General features: G+C 36.5%; 1 protein-coding gene across 1 annotated transcript in view; it reads right to left on the minus strand.

Annotated features, from left to right (window-relative positions):
* Nucleotides 1-21,939, minus strand: part of LOC134799898 (uncharacterized) — a 47,552-nt gene extending 25,613 nt beyond the window's left edge. The window contains exon 1 of the mRNA XM_063772333.1: nt 21,776-21,939. Within this exon, the coding sequence (XP_063628403.1) occupies nt 21,776-21,781 (6 nt within the window). The 5' untranslated portion in view covers nt 21,782-21,939. The remainder of the gene's footprint in view (nt 1-21,775) is intronic.
* Between the last annotated feature and the right edge of the window lie 3,048 nt (nt 21,940-24,987).

Here is a 24,987-nt window from a genome sequence, read left to right on the forward strand (position 1 = left end):
TTAGGTTCGTTAGGTAGCTTCAGATGCCCGAAGGGCAAACCGCCCAGAAATAGGAGCCCCGCTTGCGGGGCTCCGTCTATTTAAGTTGTGAAGGAAATGTTTTGGAAAAGAAACACATGTAGTGCGGTGGGACCATGGTAAAAATAAATTAAATTGCAAACATTGTCAAACTCCGGTTACGTGGGCGACCGAAAGAACTGTTCACTCTACAATCTAAAATAGTAGTACGATGCGGCTAAACGTTGGCCGCCTTATTGAAGAACGTATCACAATGACAATCCGGCTAATCGTCGAACCGCCGCATTTCAAAACGCCCCTGTTTTTGATAACGGCTAGCCGTAATGTAATACGGCGGATTATACGATCTGACTACGACATTTACATAACATCAATTTCATTGCGCATGCGACTTTACTGTTAATATATATATACATTTTATTTAAAATTTTAAAGCGCCGCGTAAATAATGCACTGTTTAGAAAGTAAATATAGAAAATGTATAGTACTCCACATTTAAACTTGTAATTTTTTTGCGGTGTTTAGATGTTTTAGTGATAGAAAATGTACTTTAACAAGTTATGCTACGATAAAGTAGTTTTATAAATGAATATAAATGGGTTTTTCAGTTCATTTTAAATTCCTATTTAATTTTAGAGGTTAGAATATGAGCAACCGTAATGGCGTCCGACTGTGCTGAATATAAGCTGCTGCCACAGCTATTATGTGCTAAATTTCTGAATAGGCATTCACATTATTCGCGTTACTAAGCTACATGTTAGATAATAATGGTTTTAGAACAACAAGTTTTGAATAACATCAGTATAATAGTAATTGTTTTCGCAATCTTAAAGCATATTAGGGTTCTATACACAAATGGTAAAAACCACATAGATCCTCACTAGTTTTATGAGAAACATTATAGGTATGTAACACGGGCAATATTCAATCCTACTTCCTACTAATATTATAAACGCAATATAATATTTTAGTTATATGATAAATCTGGGGGCACGGCAGACTACACAGTTATTTTTTCCGTTATCAGTTCCGACAAATATGTAGTAGGTAAAGGTATACGCAAAGATGTACGAAGTGAGTACGAAGATGTGTATAGTATGAGTATGGTGTGGTTACGAGTATGGTATGAATATGAATATGGTATAGGTGCGAAGGTGCGGGCATATTAGTAGCGGGTATCACGGGTATGAGTACAAGTATAGTTTGGTATGGGCAGTATTGTTTAGGTATGAGTACGAGTATAGTGTGGGATGGGTATGAGTAGACCCACTTGAAACTTAAAAACAGTCCGTTCAAAATCGACAGGAGAACCGATTTCGCTATATTTTAATGGGGGTGATTATTTTATTTTTCACATACCCAGTCCAGTCTACAAGTTTTTAATACAACAATATCAATAACTAGCATTTGCCACCTTGTTTGCAAACTAGCAACAACCTTAAATGGCCATTGGTAAACTTTATCTCGTTGCAGTAAGGTATGCAAATGGTCAGTTAACAGTGTTTACGATGGTAGCTAGCAATTGTTTTACGTCATTAAAACGACAATGCATCTTGTGTAAAATAACCAATCGAAGAGAATTGTTAAGAAAACTAAACCTCGATTTTTTAAATAATGGTTGGATTAAAGAATAAATACGCAAGATGCGTTCAAAATAAAATAAAAACACGCTTAAGCTCAAAGCAAACAGGCTCAAGTAGCACTGTTGACCGTGTATAAACTTATAAAGCTACGGAACCCTCTCCACCGCGCATTTGTTAATACTAAGCAGTAGTTTGAATAGCGCTGCTCATTGCGTTCATTTTGCAGCTTTTAGCAAGAAAAGATAGTATATGTGTACTAAAATCGCTATAACTTAAGTATAAGTGTTGTTTTAGTATTTATTATTCAGACGTTATGTCTATAAAAGCCATAACTAACCCATATATGCAGCTACTGAATAACAAATAATATGTGGATTTCATTACAGCTTCCAGTAATAACGTCCACCTTTATTCAAAAAGTAGCATTAAAACAGAAACTGCAACCGCTTTTATACAGTTGAAAGTCTTCACCGACGCTTCTTTTCAGCATTTAGTAGCCACTATCACATTTTTCTTAATATTGTCTGCTTAATATCTCACGACACAAAATATATACAGCTAATTGCTGCTAATGCTGCTATTATGCAGCTTTTAGTAACCACAAATGCTTTAAGCTGAATAATGTCTGACTAACTGTGTAAGAAATAAGTATTATTCAGCTTTAATATGCAAAACCGATACTATGCAAAATTTATTCAGCATTTAGGCCCCACTAGGCCCACATATTTTCTTATTCCGAATTTAGTAATTTCCACCGCTTATACACAAAATTTATGCAATTTTAATTTGAATAAGATGATAATTTTACTCTATTATCCTGCTTGTGTGTTACTTGGGCACTGATCAAACCATACTCGCCAAAGAACTGGTTTGACTACGCTACTCCCGATATGCTTACCAAGTTCAAAACAAAATCGCTTTGCTTTGTTTTGCCACTGGACCTGTTTTCTTATTTTTATCCAAGTCGTTTGTAGCCAAAGTACCTAGCTAGCTCGTTTGATACACAAGGTTCAAGGACTAAATAAATAAGCCTATACTTTAAGTATTCGTAAGATATCAAAGGAATACTTAGATGTTAATTGTTATACATTTGTAATCAGATTTTGAAAATGGTTGTCGGTAGTCTGTTCGGAAATAGAAAAGTCGTGGAATGAATTGGGCCCCATACATTCCACGACTCTTCTCTTTCCACACAGCCTCTAAAAATAACGTTAGTCCCAAAATTGAATACGAAAACCAATAACCAGGTTTTTTTTCTTACATTCTTTCAATGACACATTCGCTGTTAAAAACGTTCGACTTTAAATTGACCAAATTCGATTATCCAATTCGCAACAGTGAGTGAAAGCAAAAAGTAAATAATGTCTGCTGAACTGAACTCGTGACAACTTTTTAATTCACCCGCCATTAAAGTTTAAAGCCACAGATAAGTAGAATTCTCAAATCGTGCATACAGCCAGCTTTTACCCTTTCTCAGACCGACACCACAAATCATACAGGCTAAGTACTATCTCTCCCATGTATTTTGCAAGGAGAAATGCTTCGGTTTCTCGACAGCGACATTAGAAAACGATTTATAACTAACGAGAAAGATGGCGATACGCATATTTTAGCGCCATTAGTAATGTTGACTTATTATAAAACTTTCCCGCGTAAAAGTAGGTTGCCGTCAGGGTCAAGGTAGACATAAAATCACGGTAAAGTCTCGCGCTGATTTAATTATATCGATTTAGTTATGATACGTAAAAGTTTCTACTATCCAAGGCAAAACGAAGACTGAATAATTGTTTAAGTGTTGTTGTTCTCAATTATATAGGTGCCATTTTCTATGATAAATATGTCATAGGGTAAATTCGTGATGATAGGTTATAGATGCCTACATTAGCGATATTTCTCAGAAAGGTTTAAAATCAATACAGTTGTAAATTTGTCATAAGTTTTACATTTTTAATTCGAGGTACCTATGAGAAGAGCATGAACTAATATGCAGACAAATATATATTTAAATAGGAACCAGAATTTAGTTAGGTACTAGATCTATGCCCTGTTTATCAAAAGCTTGTAACTTGTAATACAAGTGGAAGTCCCTTTTTGACAGCTTTTGATAAACAGGGCACTAGTGTAAATAAAAACAAATAAGCATGGGAAAATGTCAAAGTTTGCATTTATTTGTTTTGAACACTTCAAAACACATGAACGCATCTTACGCAACGCACCATTTTGAAAAATGGTCACCTGTCTTTGTTCTTTTGTTCTGCATTATGGCGGATTGACGAGAGCCATTGTGATTCGGACGACAGTGAAAGTGGCATAATTATTGTCGGACACTCATGTTACACAACTCTGGGAAAAGATGCCAAGATAATTCCTGAGATTGTCCGGTTTCCTGTGAATTTGTATAACGGTTTGTGATGTGCGTGACTGTTTTCATGACCATTCGATAGTTACGTTTGTAACTACACAGAATTAGAGCTGTAACTGCGCTGTGCTACAGTTTCTAAATGTGTTTTCGTTTTTCAATTTGAAACGAACCGTGCAGTCTAGCCTACGCCGTCATGTTTTGTGACTCGCATCGCGTCTTTCGAAAATAAGTAAAGTGACGGTCTATCACACAATTACATTTAACAGCTACAGGAACACTAACAGTTGAAATAACAGCTACAATAATTCCTTCTTGTTTGAAGATTATAAACATCTGACGTCTTTTTGAATAGTGTGCCGTGCTTTTAACGACTTCTAGAGTTAGACCAAGAAAATTCTGCAGCGATAGCCCACACAGGCCACGCAGTGCAAGTGTTATTTACACGTCATAATTTCATAGAAGTTTGACGTTTAAAATGACACATGCACTGCGTGGGTATCAAAATCGCTGCAGACTTTTCTCGGTCTGACTCTAGTATACTTTTCGTCACCGCATCCGGTACGTCATAAAAGTTGCTGCTATTCTTCTCTTCAATCCAATCAGATTAGTCCCATTTCGTCTCAGACTCTCAGCTCCATATCGGCTATTAGGTAACTATCAAAAAGATCTGACCGTAAGGTGCTGATGATACTGATGGTTCGTTGTGTTGTGATGTGCAGACGTTACATTCCAGGTGACTGCGCCTACTGAAGTATACCTATGTATAGATTATACATGTGTACATGTTTTACGACACCCTTCACTTGTGTGGAATATTTATCTGCTTACCGTCAAAACTGTCTCTTAGTGTTTTAATAAGGACAAAAAGAAATGTCCGACCGGCACCAAAAGAGAAATTACGCACATTCGCGCGATTAATCGCATGCGCACGCTCCACTCGTTAACAAAACTACACACATCATTACGCAACGTAAACACGGTCTTATGCCAACAGGATAAGGGTGTTGTCAGTTGCCTAATGTAATGCCGGTTAGTCACGCCACTGGACGGCTTTGTCAAACGCTTCCTCCTGGTTAATTGCTACTACCTGTTATACTTGTTATACCCTAAGGTACTCGCAAGGTAAAAGCAGGAAGTGATACGTGTGCAGTGCTTCTCATTCTGACAGTGACAATGACTATTGATGAGATGATGTTCCGTGCGTGATCTCTTAGTTGATGAGTTCCGACTGTAGGAAATGCATAGTATGCCTCAGGGTACAATCCTAGGTCCCCTTGTTAAAACGAAATACAAGTCAAAGATTAATGTACCTAACCTGAATAAATGCTGCATTTTAAGTATTGGTTGTTTGATGGTAGCATTGCTTGTGTTGAATAATTGGATCATCATCTTTCCAATCTAATTAGCGTTTCCGATTGAACTCGTTTGTATATTTTATACAAATTTATATTCAGTTGTAGGTACTTAGTTTCACGGTCAACATGACATTGTGTAGATTTAATAGGTACCTAATACCTACTATTCGTATGCATCTAAGACATCTACTTAAGTCAAAAACCAGTGGAAAATAACAAATTCTGTAGGTGATTTCCGAAAAATACAAGCCATGGATTGGAACCAACGATTGCTGATAAGAAAATTGCACTCGTGGTAAGCTTGGCTGCCACAGATTTTTATACAGACTATTAGGTACCATCTCGTTTACGATGGTTCTAATTATACAGCTCGTATGAAACTAAAGTCGCTCACATGAGACGCCGCCTGACTCCCCAAGTAGCCGAAGATCAGAACAATGAGCCTCAACAATGCAACGCACGGAGGGGGAAAATGTGCACGGAAGTGGGGACGACCTCAGGCGGACTTTGACTTGGGATTGATACCTGTTGCGAACGCAAACTGTTATTTGTATAAAACCTCAATATATTCCTAATGCAGTAGAGTACCTAGTTAAACGCAGCCATCGGGCTCGGCTAGTATTCGGAAGCTTTTTCTAAAGCACCAATAGGAGCGCTCCACATACACTGTATCGCGGCCAATTAGAGGCACCTAAATTTAAACCTCCTTTTTGTACTGATCAAATATTGCAAATCACTCTCTCATCAGCCTCCATACCAATAACACACCACTTCTGCATTTAACCGCACCAGTACCTATACATTGGAAGAATATATCAGTTCTCTAAGAATTGAAGCTTTTTATTTGAGTCGTCGAGATCCTGACCTGCACGGCGGCGACGGCGACAATACCTATTCTTTTGTGGAGACTGGAAGATATGTGAGAATTGTGAGAGAAACTATTAGTTCACATCGGTACTTATTGTCTGATAGTTTGGGTTTGCGAGTAAACTAAAGTAGGTTAGGTGCCTATATTGTTTACTAACATGATAACATTTATTTACATACAATATATATACAGTGGTACTACTAAACGAAATTAATAACTAGCTTAAATCTAAAATAGGCCCTTGAGGCATTGTACCAAGGATGCTGGCGGCATTTCCTCGCTGTATCGCAATGCTGATACGTTGTGCGAGGTAGCCGCCAGCTCTTCGGTCACCAGTTAATTGTTTTGAAACAGTGTAACTGTAAAGCGTCCAAAAATATCTAAAACAAATAGTCGAGCCCTTTAGTTCTTATCAAATACTAGCGACCCGCCCCGGGCCGCACGGGTTAACAAAGTATACACCTAAACCTTAGAGCATTTAGTAACTGGAGATGTCACCGCTGTCATTTTCTTTACGAAACAGTCTGCCGATTTTTGTGGGGGAGGGGACGTCAAATGTATTGCTATTTCTACATGATTTGTTCGTTACGTACAAATAGCCATGTCAGTCCATACAAAAGTTTGCACAATTGTGCAAGTTTTTCGGCAGAGAGGTAAGCTCTTAATGGCCAATCCAGTTATTAAATGCTCTAAGACCTAAACTTTCCTCAAGAATCACTCTATTGATAGGTGCAAACCGCATGAAAATCCGTTCAGTAGTTTTTAAGTTTATCGTGAACATACAAACACACAAACAGACAGACGCGGCCGGGACTTTGTTTTATAAGGTACCTATAGTGATTTTGGAGCATGTGTCGTTTATTTAATCAGTCATCATCTTCATCTTCAAGGAGCCTCGCCTGAATTGGAGTTAGTTTTGGAGCAAAATAAGTGGGTTTACAGAAATATTCATGTCACGGACTCTTACACCTAATGTTATACCTACCTCATGTAAAACAACCTTAAAAGGAACGAATTTATCAGCCAATATTACTGCCAGAGAAACTATATTGGTTGTTATTCAAATTCTTACACTTGTGAGACGTATTATTAACACCTTTTCGTTTTAAGAGATTTAGTAGGAGGACTCCACTAAGTAAACATATTGAAAGTGAGTTAGAGCGACAAAGGATCAACATAATATATTTCTTACAGCTGAGTAAATATACGAGAGAGTCTTGTATTCTAGTGTCGAAACGAAGGCTGGATGAACTTAATTTACATAAAGAGAATATAAAGATGCAATATATGAGTTTAATGAGTTAATTACATGTTTGACGTCTATTGTTCTGCTAACTATGCTTTGTTTTAGAGGAGGAGCCATCGCTTTGATTGTACAACAGTGAAAAAGGTTAATGTAGCTTTTATGGAGACGATAACAAAGACAGGTGATTAGGTTAGTTATAATGAGTTCAAAAGTGTTATTATATATATGCTTTTTATAGGTACATGAACATTAACACACTAACAGTTGAAATAACAGCTACAATAATTCCTTCTTGTTTGAAGATTATAAACATCTGACGTCTTTTTGAATAGTGTGCCGTGCTTTTAACGACTTCTAGAGTTAGACCAAGAAAATTCTGCAGCGATAGCCCACACAGGCCACGCAGTGCAAGTGTTATTTACACGTCATAATTTCATAGAAGTTTGACGTTTAAAATGACACATGCACTGCGTGGGTATCAAAATCGCTGCAGACTTTTCTCGGTCTGACTCTAGTATACTTTTCGTCACCGCATCCGGTACGTCATAAAAGTTGCTGCTATTCTTCTCTTCAATCCAATCAGATTAGTCCCATTTCGTCTCAGACTCTCAGCTCCATATCGGCTATTAGGTAACTATCAAAAAGATCTGACCGTAAGGTGCTGATGATACTGATGGTTCGTTGTGTTGTGATGTGCAGACGTTACATTCCAGGTGACTGCGCCTACTGAAGTATACCTATGTATAGATTATACATGTGTACATGTTTTACGACACCCTTCACTTGTGTGGAATATTTATCTGCTTACCGTCAAAACTGTCTCTTAGTGTTTTAATAAGGAAAAAAAGAAATGTCCGACCGGCACCAAAAGAGAAATTACGCACATTCGCGCGATTAATCGCATGCGCACGCTCCACTCGTTAACAAAACTACACACATCATTACGCAACGTAAACACGGTCTTATGCCAACAGGATAAGGGTGTTGTCAGTTGCCTAATGTAATGCCGGTTAGTCACGCCACTGGACGGCTTTGTCAAACGCTTCCTCCTGGTTAATTGCTACTACCTGTTATACTTGTTATACCCTAAGGTACTCGCAAGGTAAAAGCAGGAAGTGATACGTGTGCAGTGCTTCTCATTCTGACAGTGACAATGACTATTGATGAGATGATGTTCCGTGCGTGATCTCTTAGTTGATGAGTTCCGACTGTAGGAAATGCATAGTATGCCTCAGGGTACAATCCTAGGTCCCCTTGTTAAAACGAAATACAAGTCAAAGATTAATGTACCTAACCTGAATAAATGCTGCATTTTAAGTATTGGTTGTTTGATGGTAGCATTGCTTGTGTTGAATAATTGGATCATCATCTTTCCAATCTAATTAGCGTTTCCGATTGAACTCGTTTGTATATTTTATACAAATTTATATTCAGTTGTAGGTACTTAGTTTCACGGTCAACATGACATTGTGTAGATTTAATAGGTACCTAATACCTACTATTCGTATGCATCTAAGACATCTACTTAAGTCAAAAACCAGTGGAAAATAACAAATTCTGTAGGTGATTTCCGAAAAATACAAGCCATGGATTGGAACCAACGATTGCTGATAAGAAAATTGCACTCGTGGTAAGCTTGGCTGCCACAGATTTTTATACAGACTATTAGGTACCATCTCGTTTACGATGGTTCTAATTATACAGCTCGTATGAAACTAAAGTCGCTCACATGAGACGCCGCCTGACTCCCCAAGTAGCCGAAGATCAGAACAATGAGCCTCAACAATGCAACGCACGGAGGGGGAAAATGTGCACGGAAGTGGGGACGACCTCAGGCGGACTTTGACTTGGGATTGATACCTGTTGCGAACGCAAACTGTTATTTGTATAAAACCTCAATATATTCCTAATGCAGTAGAGTACCTAGTTAAACGCAGCCATCGGGCTCGGCTAGTATTCGGAAGCTTTTTCTAAAGCACCAATAGGAGCGCTCCACATACACTGTATCGCGGCCAATTAGAGGCACCTAAATTTAAACCTCCTTTTTGTACTGATCAAATATTGCAAATCACTCTCTCATCAGCCTCCATACCAATAACACACCACTTCTGCATTTAACCGCACCAGTACCTATACATTGGAAGAATATATCAGTTCTCTAAGAATTGAAGCTTTTTATTTGAGTCGTCGAGATCCTGACCTGCACGGCGGCGACGGCGACAATACCTATTCTTTTGTGGAGACTGGAAGATATGTGAGAATTGTGAGAGAAACTATTAGTTCACATCGGTACTTATTGTCTGATAGTTTGGGTTTGCGAGTAAACTAAAGTAGGTTAGGTGCCTATATTGTTTACTAACATGATAACATTTATTTACATACAATATATATACAGTGGTACTACTAAACGAAATTAATAACTAGCTTAAATCTAAAATAGGCCCTTGAGGCATTGTACCAAGGATGCTGGCGGCATTTCCTCGCTGTATCGCAATGCTGATACGTTGTGCGAGGTAGCCGCCAGCTCTTCGGTCACCAGTTAATTGTTTTGAAACAGTGTAACTGTAAAGCGTCCAAAAATATCTAAAACAAATAGTCGAGCCCTTTAGTTCTTATCAAATACTAGCGACCCGCCCCGGGCCGCACGGGTTAACAAAGTATACACCTAAACCTTAGAGCATTTAGTAACTGGAGATGTCACCGCTGTCATTTTCTTTACGAAACAGTCTGCCGATTTTTGTGGGGGAGGGGACGTCAAATGTATTGCTATTTCTACATGATTTGTTCGTTACGTACAAATAGCCATGTCAGTCCATACAAAAGTTTGCACAATTGTGCAAGTTTTTCGGCAGAGAGGTAAGCTCTTAATGGCCAATCCAGTTATTAAATGCTCTAAGACCTAAACTTTCCTCAAGAATCACTCTATTGATAGGTGCAAACCGCATGAAAATCCGTTCAGTAGTTTTTAAGTTTATCGTGAACATACAAACACACAAACAGACAGACGCGGCCGGGACTTTGTTTTATAAGGTACCTATAGTGATTTTGGAGCATGTGTCGTTTATTTAATCAGTCATCATCTTCATCTTCAAGGAGCCTCGCCTGAATTGGAGTTAGTTTTGGAGCAAAATAAGTGGGTTTACAGAAATATTCATGTCACGGACTCTTACACCTAATGTTATACCTACCTCATGTAAAACAACCTTAAAAGGAACGAATTTATCAGCCAATATTACTGCCAGAGAAACTATATTGGTTGTTATTCAAATTCTTACACTTGTGAGACGTATTATTAACACCTTTTCGTTTTAAGAGATTTAGTAGGAGGACTCCACTAAGTAAACATATTGAAAGTGAGTTAGAGCGACAAAGGATCAACATAATATATTTCTTACAGCTGAGTAAATATACGAGAGAGTCTTGTATTCTAGTGTCGAAACGAAGGCTGGATGAACTTAATTTACATAAAGAGAATATAAAGATGCAATATATGAGTTTAATGAGTTAATTACATGTTTGACGTCTATTGTTCTGCTAACTATGCTTTGTTTTAGAGGAGGAGCCATCGCTTTGATTGTACAACAGTGAAAAAGGTTAATGTAGCTTTTATGGAGACGATAACAAAGACAGGTGATTAGGTTAGTTATAATGAGTTCAAAAGTGTTATTATATATATGCTTTTTATAGGTACATGAACATTGAAAGCAAAAGTCATGGTATAATAATATACTCCGCCTGGTACTCCATTCCGAGATTCGCGTATGACCTAACTGACACGCGCCTACGTCATCATGCTGTTTACAGGTTCTCAAACTTTGAAATGTGGGAGAATTTTAACCAACGGTGAAAATTATTTTAACGGCATTCATTTTAAGTTATTCATGTAGAAACATAGTAAAATAAAACAAATCTAATGTATTAAATTAAACTTTATTTATCTATACAAGACAAACGTTTAAAAAACTAATTCACAGTTACACATTAATTACCAAGCTTACGACGTGAAAAGTTTGGAAAACACTGCGACTGCTGACACTGAGCGAGAAGGAAATAACAATTAACACGCGTTCGACAAGGATGACGGTCAGGGCATGAAGTTATCTAGATCCGAATTGTCAAATGTCCACAGCGCTATCCTGTGTTGCCAGTAGTATAAACAGAATTACCCGAAAGTCTGAAATTTCTTTCGTGAATCGGAAGATATTGCTAACGAGTAATTAAAAATGACGTGTTATTGTAAAATTTAAGCTAAAATACATATAAATGAAAATTATAAAATTATAAAGAAATATTTTAACTTATTAACCATAGGTATAATGTACCCATGTAACATGTTATGTTGAAATAAAGTGGCAATGTTATTGTGACGTAATCGCGTGTCACTCTGGGAATGGAAGACCATGTTTTATTAGACCATGGCAAAAGTTGTCTTTATTTTCTTTGGGGACGATAGTCACATAAGAGTAGTTTGCAATGGAGTGGCAATGTATTACGATTGTCCCAAGTTACAAGCACCTGCGTGAGTTAGGTGACAATCTGACAATGCAATTTATGGTACCATCGAGCTGATCCGGTGATGAACGCCGGAAGTGGCCATACGAACTCTAAAGGAAAGTACAGTCAGCGATAAAAGCTTGTACTTATATCAAAAACGATTTTTTTGATAAAAAGCTTTTGTAACATTTAAAATCAGTAGTAAATTAAACATCCTACCTAACATTTTATGCATGAAAGTGACCAGTCGGTCGAGGGTCAAAGTAAATAATTTAGGAACCTACATATTAAGTGACCCACCAGCCGTCACATTTATAATTTAGGCATCAATTAAAATAAAATAACATCGATATTACCGCCGCAATTTCATATCTTTATAAATAAAAGAGTGCCGTCGTATTGATTAGAAAATTAACGTAAGCCGCATGGAGTAAGAAAAGTTAACTGGGTCACGCCATTGTACGAACTACGAGTTGAATAATAAGAAATTATTTTTAGCCTAATGGAATAATTGTAGTCCGATGGTAAGTTTCGTAAGTTTGATTTGTTTGTGCGTGTTTCTATCGGAAGGAATGTGTTTAATTCAAGTTCTATTTTTATTTGCTCCAAGCCCTAGTTTTGTTAAGCAATCTGTACGCTATGCAAATAATTAACTTACGTAATGTACGTGTGATATTTTACTAAATGTAACCAACATTTAGTAATTAAATTAAATTACGTACTATATTAGTAAATTGCATCTATAAGCAATGTCAAAGGATACCTAACACATTATATCACCTAGGTAAATACATAAGGTTCAGCGGAAATTGTCTGACTTTTGTTTGACCCGCGGAAATGAAGCGAATGGGCCATACAATTTGGGCGTCGAATTGAGCGGGTGAGCCGAAGGCCTGTATATATTGACCCCCGGGACAAAAAGTTTGAAGGTCCGGTCTAAATAGAATCTATTTAACTGAAAAACATTAAGTCATATGCTTTTGGTTTTTTTTACAATATCAAAGCCCGAGATTTATTTCCAACATAAAAGCGCAAAAAATCCTCTGTTGACAAATTATGCAAAATCCATTGTGGGAATTAATTAGTGATAAAATTATCACTAAGTAAAAACAATTAGACAAAACCAGCCCCACAATGGTGCGAACGGCGGATAGTAATCTTTTTGGTCTAAAAACGTGGCAGTTGGCAGTACTGAATTTAGGATGTTACATCATCCATTGTACGCTTGCAAATTGGACAATGACACACTTAATAAATTTGCTTATCTGTGGTTAAGGTGCCATAGGTTCAGAGAGCGGAGTTTTTGAATAATCGTACCACTTTTTTAGATTACAATACGGTTTCCAGAAATTTAATTAGCAATCTTGAGGTGTTTCTCTAGTGACTTTCTTGATTCGAACCCAAAAGGGTCGATAGAAAATAATTTCGAACGTAGGTCTGAATCGCACTTTAAAAATTTGTAACTATTTTTGCACGCATACTCCTATAAGCTAAAAATATGAGTTGCTTCCAAAAATGCGTAATTTATTTTTAAGGGAACTGATTGATTACTTTTTTTGTTCAAACTTACAACAAATTAAAATTCAAAAACATGATATCCGCGGTCCCGAGCACGCTAAATCTCACGTATCTCGCTCACGCTTACGCTCAGTGAGAGACGAACATGAACCTACGGGGCCTTAACTGCTACCTACCTATATGATTTTAGGATTTGCTTTTCCTTAAGTCACATTGTTTAGTGTTTTAACGGAAATGGGTATTAAGATTGCTTGCACGCGATTTCTGGAGCTGAATGGCGAAATCAGACGTGAGATAATGAATTTAAAATAAAATGCTCTCAAGACATAAAAACGATACATACGTATACTTACGTTATCTTCTCACATACTAATGGAATACGATTGAAAGTAATGCAGCTTGCTGTTCTCGCTATAGAATCGGAAAAAACAACGTCGAAACGTTTTTTGGGTCCCTCCCTACACTATGTACCTGTAATAATATGTTACACAACGAAGGCCGCAAAAATATCTGACACGATCTTATTTGTAGAGCCTTAAGAGCGTTTCACATATATTTGTGGCCTTAGAAGAGTAACATACTATTGCAGGTGACTGTATAATCGCAAGGCGGGTTGGGAACGTTTTCGTATAAACCACTTTTATGAAAAGTGGCGATGCTACCGGCGACCTATCGAGTTGTGCCAATGGAAATACATTATAAGATTTATAAGATAAAAATTCAACTTGGGCGGATAACCAATTTTGAGATAAAATGGCTCAGATGGCTGGTATAGTCAAAACATTTTCAATGCCACGACCTGTCAAAAATATTCAGTTGAATAATTTAATGCCTAAGCTAGGCTAGCAGCTTAAGGACTCGCATTCAAGAATATTGGTTTAAAAAGAGACGTGAACGGGGCCACTGAAATAAATAAACGATAATGCCTAAGCTGTCATTATAAATTAATTATTAGGTAGCTTACGTTCGCAAACAGTATTTAATTAATAACTTTAATTAAGACGTGTTAATAAAATTAATTTCCGCCTGCCAAGCATTCTCTTATTATTTATTTATTAATTATTATAATTTGTTATAATCGATAAATTGAACTTTTTAAATAGCAATTACAAGAACCTGTGCAGGTAGAAATAGCATATAGTACGAGTAATATACTGACCCATTATGTCCATTATATGTCAAAAAAATAACTTTTATGTATAAGCAAAGTACCTATATAACCTAAAGCGTCCATTTATTTCAATATTTTGCCCGCATAATCTCCTCATGTAAATGTCTAAAACATTAGACTTATATCGACCGGGATATGGATTATGGACCGTGATTATGATTACCTTTTGTATTGTTTTCGCGCTCCCGATACCCGTGAACAAGATGCATGTAGGTAACTGCGTCGAAATATAGGGAGCTTGAAAACAATACTTAAAGGTAATAACGGTCCATATCCCGGTCGATATATCTATCGACCGGGATATGGACCTATACCTAAGTCTAGTAAAACTAACCGCGAATCATTCAAAACTGTCTATAACGTTGCTTAAATTATTCCCAGAAGTCAAATATTCCATGACAAGCCCGTTTAATTTTGAAACAAGCCGTAAAAATACCTCAGTCAGTCGTGATTTGCGAAGTCTCCAAACGACTTTAGACGCGTGTCACGACTTTCGTGTCCTCGCAATTCTCATGATCCGACTAAGTGGTTTATAATATTTTTAGAGCCGTTGAAGGATAATATGTATATTGTACAATACTGCTTATTACATTCATCGGTTGGAATTGGAACATACAATGCACAAGACATTCCTCATTCTCATCTTCACATTCGCAGATATTCAGGGGAGCACAGCGGTCGCGACAGATTTTTTACGATAGGAAACACGGCGACTGTCCTCGTATTTCGTATTAACTATCAATCCATAGGGAAAACTAGACCGTGCTAGTACTTATACTCTGTATCTTTAGGTATTTAAATAAAAGTAAACAAAATCTACCCTCAAATGGTTCCTTAAGCCAAATAAAGTAGGTTAAAGTCAGGTCGTAGAGTGACAGATCCAGCCGGTTTTGTATGTGGTTGGTTAACCAATAAATGTTCTAACTACCCGAAAATGTACAAATTGTTTGTTTAATTTTATTTAAATACCTAAAGATACAGACTAATATAATTGGGAAAAGACGGATATTTTCACGATACATCTTTTTAGTACGTAACTTCCAATAGGTACCGTCATTATAGTCAACTTTGCCACCAGGGGAAACTTTGCCCAAAACGACAATTTTAAACAAATTCGTCAATGTAGAAAATTTTTAAATACTTATGGCCACCCTGCTATTTTTAGCAGAAAATTGGTTAAATTTGTGACAAAACTATATACCAAACATGTGCACAACTAGACTTGGGAATTTTCAGCGAGTTGTCAAATATAGGGTTTTCGGCAGGCAAAAAATTGTTGAAAAATTAATGCAAGTAGAAAAAATTCAGAACCCTTTGACAAAAACGGCTCAGGGTTGTCACTTTAGATAAATTTACCCAACTTCGCAAGTAGAAGAAGGTTATGTTTGTATACTAAAGTAAGTTTATAAATATATACTGTATTTGATTGGTCTTATTATCCTTTTTTTAGATTTTTTTTTTATTGAAAATAACATGGAAATATAAAATATGCGTACCACAATACAAAAATTCGCCAAACTGCGGGACAGTTTGTTGGCGATGAGCTCGCTCTTTTTATAAGTACATCAAAAGCAGGTACATAATTTTGCACTGTCCTACCGTCCCAGCGTAGCCCTTTCTTACTATGTACCTATAGGTATATTACAAGTGAACATAGGATGACATGTTTTATCCCTTTAACGCATGAAAAATACAGCAAACTTCATATTTTAGGCCATTAAACTATTGTAACAGGTTTTCTCTAAAGTGACAACCCTAGCCTTTGCTTAGGTGAGTCTTGTATGGAAATGGCCAAAAACGGGTAGGCAACATTGCCCACCAAATTTATTCAAAAGTTTTTACTCTTATCGCCAAGTTATTAACAGGGGACGGTATTAGGATTGCCCAAAACCTTTAAATGATCCTTAGACATCATCAGCATACGAGCTGTATTTGAACACCAAATTGACGTGGGCAATGTTGGCGCAAACCCCGGATACCTTTGCCCGCCCTCTAAAACGCCAAAAAAGTGGGTAAAAACATGATTTAAATTTTTTTTCTTCAATTAAACAGATGCGTTTTATCACTGTGGACGTGCTGAGCAAAATAAAATCATATTGTGTTGTGATATAATTTTTTTGAGAAATTCGTGTTTTTTTCAAAAAAAGCGGGCAATGTTGGCTATAATGACGGTACCTAATTATGTTTTTATCCACATTTTTGTTGCCTTTTCAGCTTATAAATATTAATTGTGCGGATTGCGTGCGGAAACAAACCATGCTCTTAATTAAAAATATGAAACTCGTAACATGAAACACGTAATATAATAAATAAGTTATAATTATAAAAAGTTAAATAAGTTTTAATTAAAGTTCGTCGCCCAAATCTACTGTTTAATTTGTCTTTGGTTTTTATTTGTAGTTTCTTTGTATTGTATTTTATTTTGTAGTTTCACAGTGCCTTAGTTTTACTGTAATGCTGTGTTACTTATTTGACTAATAAATATAAATATTATAACACAAATTCCAAATTATTTATTTGTTAAACATAGGTATGTACAACAGTAGGTCTTACACATAGATTATAGTAAAACTATGTTTCGCCACATGGCACACAAATAGCTACAGAGCACATGTAGCGTGTAATTATAAACTAAGTCTTAAAACATACACAAAAATACAAATTAAAAGGTTATAAAGTTTCCTGAGTCTGACAAATAATCTTGAATAGAATAGTATGCTTTAGTTATTAGGAAATCATACAATTTTTTTTTAAATTTATTTAAATCATTAATTCTAAAAATCTGTTTTGGTAGCTTATTATAAATTTTTGGTGCCATTCCAAAAAAGATTTTTGCTAGTAACGCTGTTTTAGATGATCTAGATTGTATTCTATGTTGTTGGCGATAACTATTGAAATAGGAGAATTGGTGAGGGTTATACTTAACATATAATGCGACTTCATAAATATAAAGACAGGGAAGCGTGAGAATATTTAGCTTAATAAAGTAGGGTTTACATGATTCTATGAAATGTAAACCGCATACACGTTAATAAGCCAGTTATAAGTTGAATCAATTGCGTTCAAGATGGCATAAGATGTTACATTAAAATTGATTCAGCTACTTATAATAAATACGTTATAACTTATTGGTAAGCCAGTTATAAGTTTATTTACTGTGTTCAAGATGCATTAAATACATTCAAAAATGTTCAGCCATAAAACCCAGCAAAAAATGATTTACGTTCGCGAGATGTACTTATAATAAAACAGTTTAAATATGTAACAGTAAGGCTGACGCTATAAGGCTATATATGAAATGTATACCAAACCACATTTTAGGCAATAAAAGACGTATAAATTCCTAAAACAGACACAGAGTCATAATCATAAGGCAGTGATTACCCTACTTCCGAATGTTTACTAAATATTGCTCTAATGATAGCCGTAAATGTTTCCGCAGAAGGCTCGACCTTTCACTCGCCGTTATGTAAAGGGCAATTCAGTACGAAATAGTTACCAAATGTTGACAAAATATTGAGGAATTTATATCGAGAGATAGGGATCATTTATGGCGGTGTGTATACAGTTGACTTACTGTTAGGTAGGTAATAATAGGCTACCTAAAAGGCATCAGCAAAGATAATAAAATTAATAAATGTACATTATATAGGTACAGCGAGCACCAAAAGTGCACGGACACTTTTTGAATGAAATCCATACATAAAGTGGCCATGCAATTTTGCGGCTTGGTGTACTACATGCTAAAGCGGTTAAGGACTCCTAAGTTAATGTTTTATGTATTGAAGGTGTAATACTAAACACTACGTAAGAAACCGTTTAACTCGAATAAATTGGAAGTATTACGTATCAGCAATTCAACGTATTATTATCGAATTGCTGAAAAACGTTGGATAATCCTTGTATGGAGCGTGTTTATTTTAATAATCAATGCAACAATGTTACACAACTGTATTTCCTACGTTATTAAGTTATAAAAAAAATTGTAAACACCTATAACTGGCTGTTATATTGCTTGGATGAGTGCCATCATAGGTACTTATCTTAACATCTTAGTATTATCTACGTACGTATAACGGAACGTCACGTTTTCGTGTGCGAGCGGCGCCGGCGCGGGCGCAGGAATCCGCTTCCTATGCGGTTTCGTATGTTTACACGCATGGCTAGCTGTTATACAACGAGGCAGAACGCACTGTCGATAGTATACCACCTTTGTAACAATAGGGAATATGAGGCAAAGCTCTGCGTTGGTGGCACCACTAGCACATACAGTAAACAAACCTCATTCACATCATCAATGACACACCATGCGTCACTAGGTCAATCACATGGCCTACCGTGAAACACGACAATCGAAAGTTAGGTTTCTTGCTTATTCGATCGATAGAGAGGCAGATAAAGAAATTTCGATTTTCGCGTTTGCGGTAGGCCACCTGTAAACAAACCACCTTGGTGCATCAATGTCATAGCAAAAAGAATAGATAGTATAGAGGGGTCCTGTCATTGTAAATTTTGTAGTCACTGTAAATTTACTGCCATCTATCGACACACGACTAAAACTCAAAATGAAAACGTATAAAGTTATCAAAAAATGTATATATATGGATAAATTATTTTATTATTTTTATATCATTTTGATCCATGTTCATTCACTGATATCTATGTGTTAAAATTGTTAAATATGAAACGGTGTCGTCACGCCATCTAGCCGAGGATAGGCTAAAGGTGTGTGCGCCATCTATTCGAGAATGACTTTTACTTGAATTCCGAGGCACGTTTTTTCCTTAGACTTTATTCGTCTTATACGAAGTTACATATGTCTTTGGCAAAAAGAATAGATACGAAGTTACATATGTCTTTGTAGCAAAAAGAATAGATTACATATGTCTTTGGTCATAGTGAAAACTTGTCAAAAACTGTTTAAGGCCTAGTATGTATAAGTTATATACTCTATGGTTTACTAAACAAATTAGTGCTGCACTCTGGCGGCAGAACATTGCAGTAATACTCCCTATTGTCTGAAAGGCAGAGCGTTACTCCCGCAGATAAAACAAACTTTCGCAGGTACGAGATCTGAGAACTCTTGACTTGACGAGATCACTTTTGCTTATACGTATTAGAGAGATCGATAAAGATGGACAAAAAAATTACGATTTTTGATATTCACGGGCCCTCTATAAAGTAAGCGGGTGTTTTTAAATTCGTTATGGAAGCCTTACTGAAAAATGTATAATTCATTAAGTAGGTATCTTATATGGGGCTTCTTTAGATTGTTAGATCTAGAGGGCAATGAACCGATAACAACCTGTTAGTTACTTAGAAAACCTGCTATGTTAAAAATAGTAATATACAATACGATATATATGTATATAAATTATGTAATACCAAACTGTAAAAGAGTCAATTATTGAAGAACTTTAATTTTAATGAGTTAGCGCTAACATTGTTAGGGTTCCGTACCCAAAGGGTAAAACGGGACCCTATTACTAAGACTCCGCTGTCCGTCCGTCCGTCCGTCTGTCACCAGGCTGTATCTCACGAACCGTGATAGCTAGACAGTTGAAATTTTCACAGATGATGTATTTCTGCTGCCGCTATTAACAACAAATACTAAAAACAGAATAAAATAAAGATTTAAGTGGGGCTCCCATACAACAAACGTGATATTTGACCGAAGTTAAGCAACGTCGGGCGGGGTCAGTACTTGGATGGGTGACCTTTTTTTGCCGTTTGCATTATGGTACGGAACCCTTCGTGCGCGAGTCTACTCGCACTTGCCCGGTTTTTTTTTAACAATTCAATTAAGGATAAATATTAAATAATTTGGTCATCGTTCGAACAATTTGCTTCCTTAGTGGCGGGGTTGGCGGTGACCCGTGACTCAGCCGTGAGTCAAACGGTCGCGAACTGCATTCAACTGATTTTAAATTATATTCGCAGAAATAATTTGATTAAACTTCTATTTATAGTTCATTCTAGATTAGCAAATGCTTTTTACAGTAAGTACATATGGTGCTACTTTACCGCCCTAGGGCGGGATTAAGGACAATACGTGCCTATGTCAAAAATTTAAAAAGGGCCATATGTACTGTAAAACCTTGTACAATACACGTGCGAAAAGGTAATTCGCAACTCGTGGCGATTTTAAACACTCCACTCGTTGCGAATTTCCTACTTTTCGCACTTGTATCGTAATGCACATACTATTGGTTATCTGTTACGTTAGAAACACCTAGCCAACATGACAATCGTTGATAGAAAACGCCAGTCGAAACTTAAATAATGTATGGAAAAAGTCACGTGACATTTCGTAGCATCTATCATCCCGATACATTTTTTCTTTTCGTTTGTTGTTTGTCGATGTAAGATTGTAATGGTTTACCTAACAGTAAACATCGTGAACTGTATATTAGTCACTACCTAAATAAACAATATAAACATGCATACATTGCATACACAAAAAATGTACACGTAGTACAACGTTAGGTACCGTGAGCCATACTATTGGCTTAGGACGACCTTTGCATAATACAAACTTCTATGCAGGGCACCCCTTTTCTTTGCAGCTGACTGTACAAAAACATTAAAACATGAAGCTGAACCGAACACTAAAAGTTGGTCCTTCGAACCGGATCAATATAGATGCAACAGCAAAAATGTCTTGTTAAAATAGCGGAGTTGTTACTGAACCTGTACTAATAAAGTTTTTTAGTTTTAATTACCAATAGTTAATAACTTCAGGAGCCGACATTTGAATAACACAACAACCTTCAGCTTTAATACAAGTGCTCTGAAGCAACACAACAGTTAATTATTCAATAATCAACTTTAAAATCAGTACGGTCAGTCAGTCGGTGAATCAGTCGGTTCACCTGTGCAGAATGCAGCAGGAAATGAATTAATTACTTTTTTATTATTTTATAACACGCGTGATTGAATAACAGACGAAAAATAAAACTCCTTTCACTGTTTTTAGTTTTCGTTCATTCAACTTTCTCTGAAAGCAAGAAACAAGCGATATTTCTAAAAAAACGCTTTTAAACTTATTTGACTTTTAATAAAACAACGGAAACCGTAAAAAGACCAAAACGAACGACCGAATAGCTGAAAACCTTGAAAGTATTGAAACCAACATTTAAAAAGTTAACCAACAAACTTACGTTCATTTTTCCACAGACACTAAAATACTCCTTTTCACGAACTTCACTGAACAACAATAGAGTATTTGTAAAGTATTTCACTAGTATTTAGTTCCGGTGCCGGTACGAAGTATCACTGGTATCCGAACGTACGTCGTGCCACGGCGGCGCTGGATTCGCGACTGCTCGAAAAGGCAAACTTTCTCGCCAGCGATTCAGTTGCCCAGGTTGCCCTGCCACTTTCGACTTGATATGGCTAATACATATATTTGTTTTGATTGCTTTATAGGTGTAGATTTATTGTTATTAATGGTCTGAAAGGCTTCTAAAATATTTATAAATAATCTATCCACCTATGTAGTTACGCCAAATATTTATGTCTAAATTCATTCATAAGGCAGATGTTGTTTTTCCCTTCACCAAGGACTAGTTGTTTGCACTAGTTTAGGCAATGGGCGCGCGCACTGTTAGTGGAAGTCTGCATACAATCTCACACACTCCATACAATAGGGTTTTCAGAAAAAATGGGGGTTTTTTTTTACTATTTTTCGAAAAATCATCAACTTTGGGTTATTTAGACTCAGAATCACGAGTACTACTATTGAATAAGACAAAGAAAAAAAGTGTCCCCAGTTTTTCATACAAATTTTGGGTGTCAGTTTTGTGACGGTCCATACAAAATGTAGATATGTGCATCGTATGTGAATATGAGTCACAAAACTGTCATTTTTTTGGGACACATTTTTTTTTAATCGGTAGTCCTCGTGATTCTGAGTAGAAATAACCCAAAAGTTAATGGATTTACGAAAAAAAGTGAAAGTGCCCACAATTTGCCGACATTATACAATCTCAGACATTTAAACACACAAACTAACTCAAAAATCTGCGTTCAGGTGTGAATATTGTTCCAAAGTAGATTCTCAGGCAAATCATTTTCATTATAAGGATAAAACTCAAGTAACACCAAAAAAAAGATTGGTAGGTATTGATTCTTATTTACGTGTTAAACTTGGGGGTCATAGTTGCCATACTGGACCATTTGTTACCGGTTTTATGGTAGGTACCTACCGTGCTAGAACTTGAATAACACCTCGGCGTCATATATATATATATTTTTTTTCCATATAAATATATGAAGCAAACGAGCAGAAGAATCGCCTGATGATAAGCGATTACCGTCGCCCATGGCCACTCGCCACACCATAGGGGTTGTAAGTGCGTTGCCGAAATTTGAGACGGGAGTGCGCTCCTTCTAGATGGTTTAATGTCTGGTAATAATAATTTCATATGTTACAATAGGCGTGATTATATGTATGTATGTACAATATACAACCAACATAAAAATCTAGTTTAATTACAGCTAGTTTATAATATGTTTAAGACTTTATTACCAGGAAGTGGGTACAAAATAGTAGATTGTACAACAAGGGCATAAAGTGACCCATTTTCACCCGAGGCAATTTTTTGGTCTGAGCGAAGCGAAGACCAAAATAGTAGACGAGGGTAAAAATGGACATTTATGCCCTTTTTGTACACTCTGCTTTTCACTTCGATTGCGAGGAAAATATACAAAAAATCTAATTCTAATTCAAGAATAAAGAAAATTGTTCTTGGGCCGGTCGGAGGCGCGGGGCACGCCGATCGGGAGAGCGCCGGTCGGGGGCGCGCCGGCAGGGCTGGCAGTTTGTATGGCAGAATTTGGACTTTATTGCTAAGTCAATAAGGGTCGTAATAGATGATTTTACTTTATGCTCTAGAGCATAAAATGCGATTTTATGTCGTCTACGCACGACATAAAGGTGCACTTTTTGAGCATGAGAAGTGAAAAAATCATTAATAGCAGCACTAATGTATATAATATATTACCTTCGTGTTATCATTACTGTTACGCTACTAGGTACTCACTAATTTTACTCACTATTAGCTTTTGCCCGCGACTTACACGAGGTAACAACTCAAAAGTTGCAACAAATTAGTCAAATTACTTTGCCACCCTTATGGATAAAATCCAACTTTCTCATCAGTTTTTAAAGAAAAAAGTTTATCTGCTGGTGTGGTGTACCTACAACGTGCTGCAAAAGTGCATGGACACAATGAAGACATTCATTAAGTAGCCCAATTCCACGGCTGGGTATACAGTCAGTGAAGCTCGCATCAAAAATGAATTGAAAAACCAAATTTTATTTTATACATTATGATTAAGATTAGGAACTAAGGATTATAAGGAATAAATAAAGGTTACTCTAACATTTTCGTCTAATAACAGTAATAACTCAGAATGGATTGATGGCGGTGATTCACTAGCAAGCAGTTATTCTAATTATCAACATGCAATACAATACAATTTACCAACACGCGTTCACGTGAGTTGAAGGCTTGCAAATTTTTTCAGGCTAACTTGTCGGTTTTAACACGTTCCCTGCCCTGGTGCCCCCAATGTGGGGTCATGAAGCTTTTTTTCAGGAGTCCGTGCTTCCACTATGGGGTCACAACAGAGAGGAAGCACACTAAGACCAAAGAGAATATCAGAATAGAGTGTATAACTTTTTTTGGTCCTGTGCGACCTCTCGCCAATTGTTGACTCGAAGTTCGTGCAGATCTGCCTTGCCTCCACCACGTCGCACCAGCGATATCTGGGGCGTCCGATAGGACGTCTTCCTGCTGGTATGCTCTTTTTACGTTCCAATCTTCATCCATTCTCTCACAACGCACTCTATTCTCTTATAGTTATCATAAATTAGGGTGATTAAAAAAAACAACTATTTGAACCAATAATATGTATTTATTAAGAACTATCTACGGCATGTTTAAGTTCGGCATCTTTTACCATGGCATCATAGAATATAATGGTTATGCTCACTTATCAGCAAAACGTCAAAAAAGTATCTAAATCGGTTACATAAATTATACATATGTGGACCCTACACTATCAGTAAAAATGACTTGTCATTAATTTGTTTCATTCGAATTTTCACATCAGTTCATTCAAAACACTACTATAGTTCGTTTTTTTTAGCATTAGAAATAAGGTAAACAATCTTGATGTGTCTTTTAATTGAAAAACACATTTTATAAATAAGTCACGGCAATTATGTAACAATTATGAATCTAATACGTTCATTTATATTCTTCTGCTTTCATAATAGTTATTGATTTTTAAAAAGCGTTTTTCAATTAAAATACATGTCAAGATTGCTTACCTTATTTCAAGTTCTTTCTAATGCTAAAAAAAA

Source organism: Cydia splendana, chromosome 19, assembly GCF_910591565.1.
Source record: "Cydia splendana chromosome 19, ilCydSple1.2, whole genome shotgun sequence".
NCBI lineage: Eukaryota > Metazoa > Arthropoda > Insecta > Lepidoptera > Tortricidae > Cydia > Cydia splendana.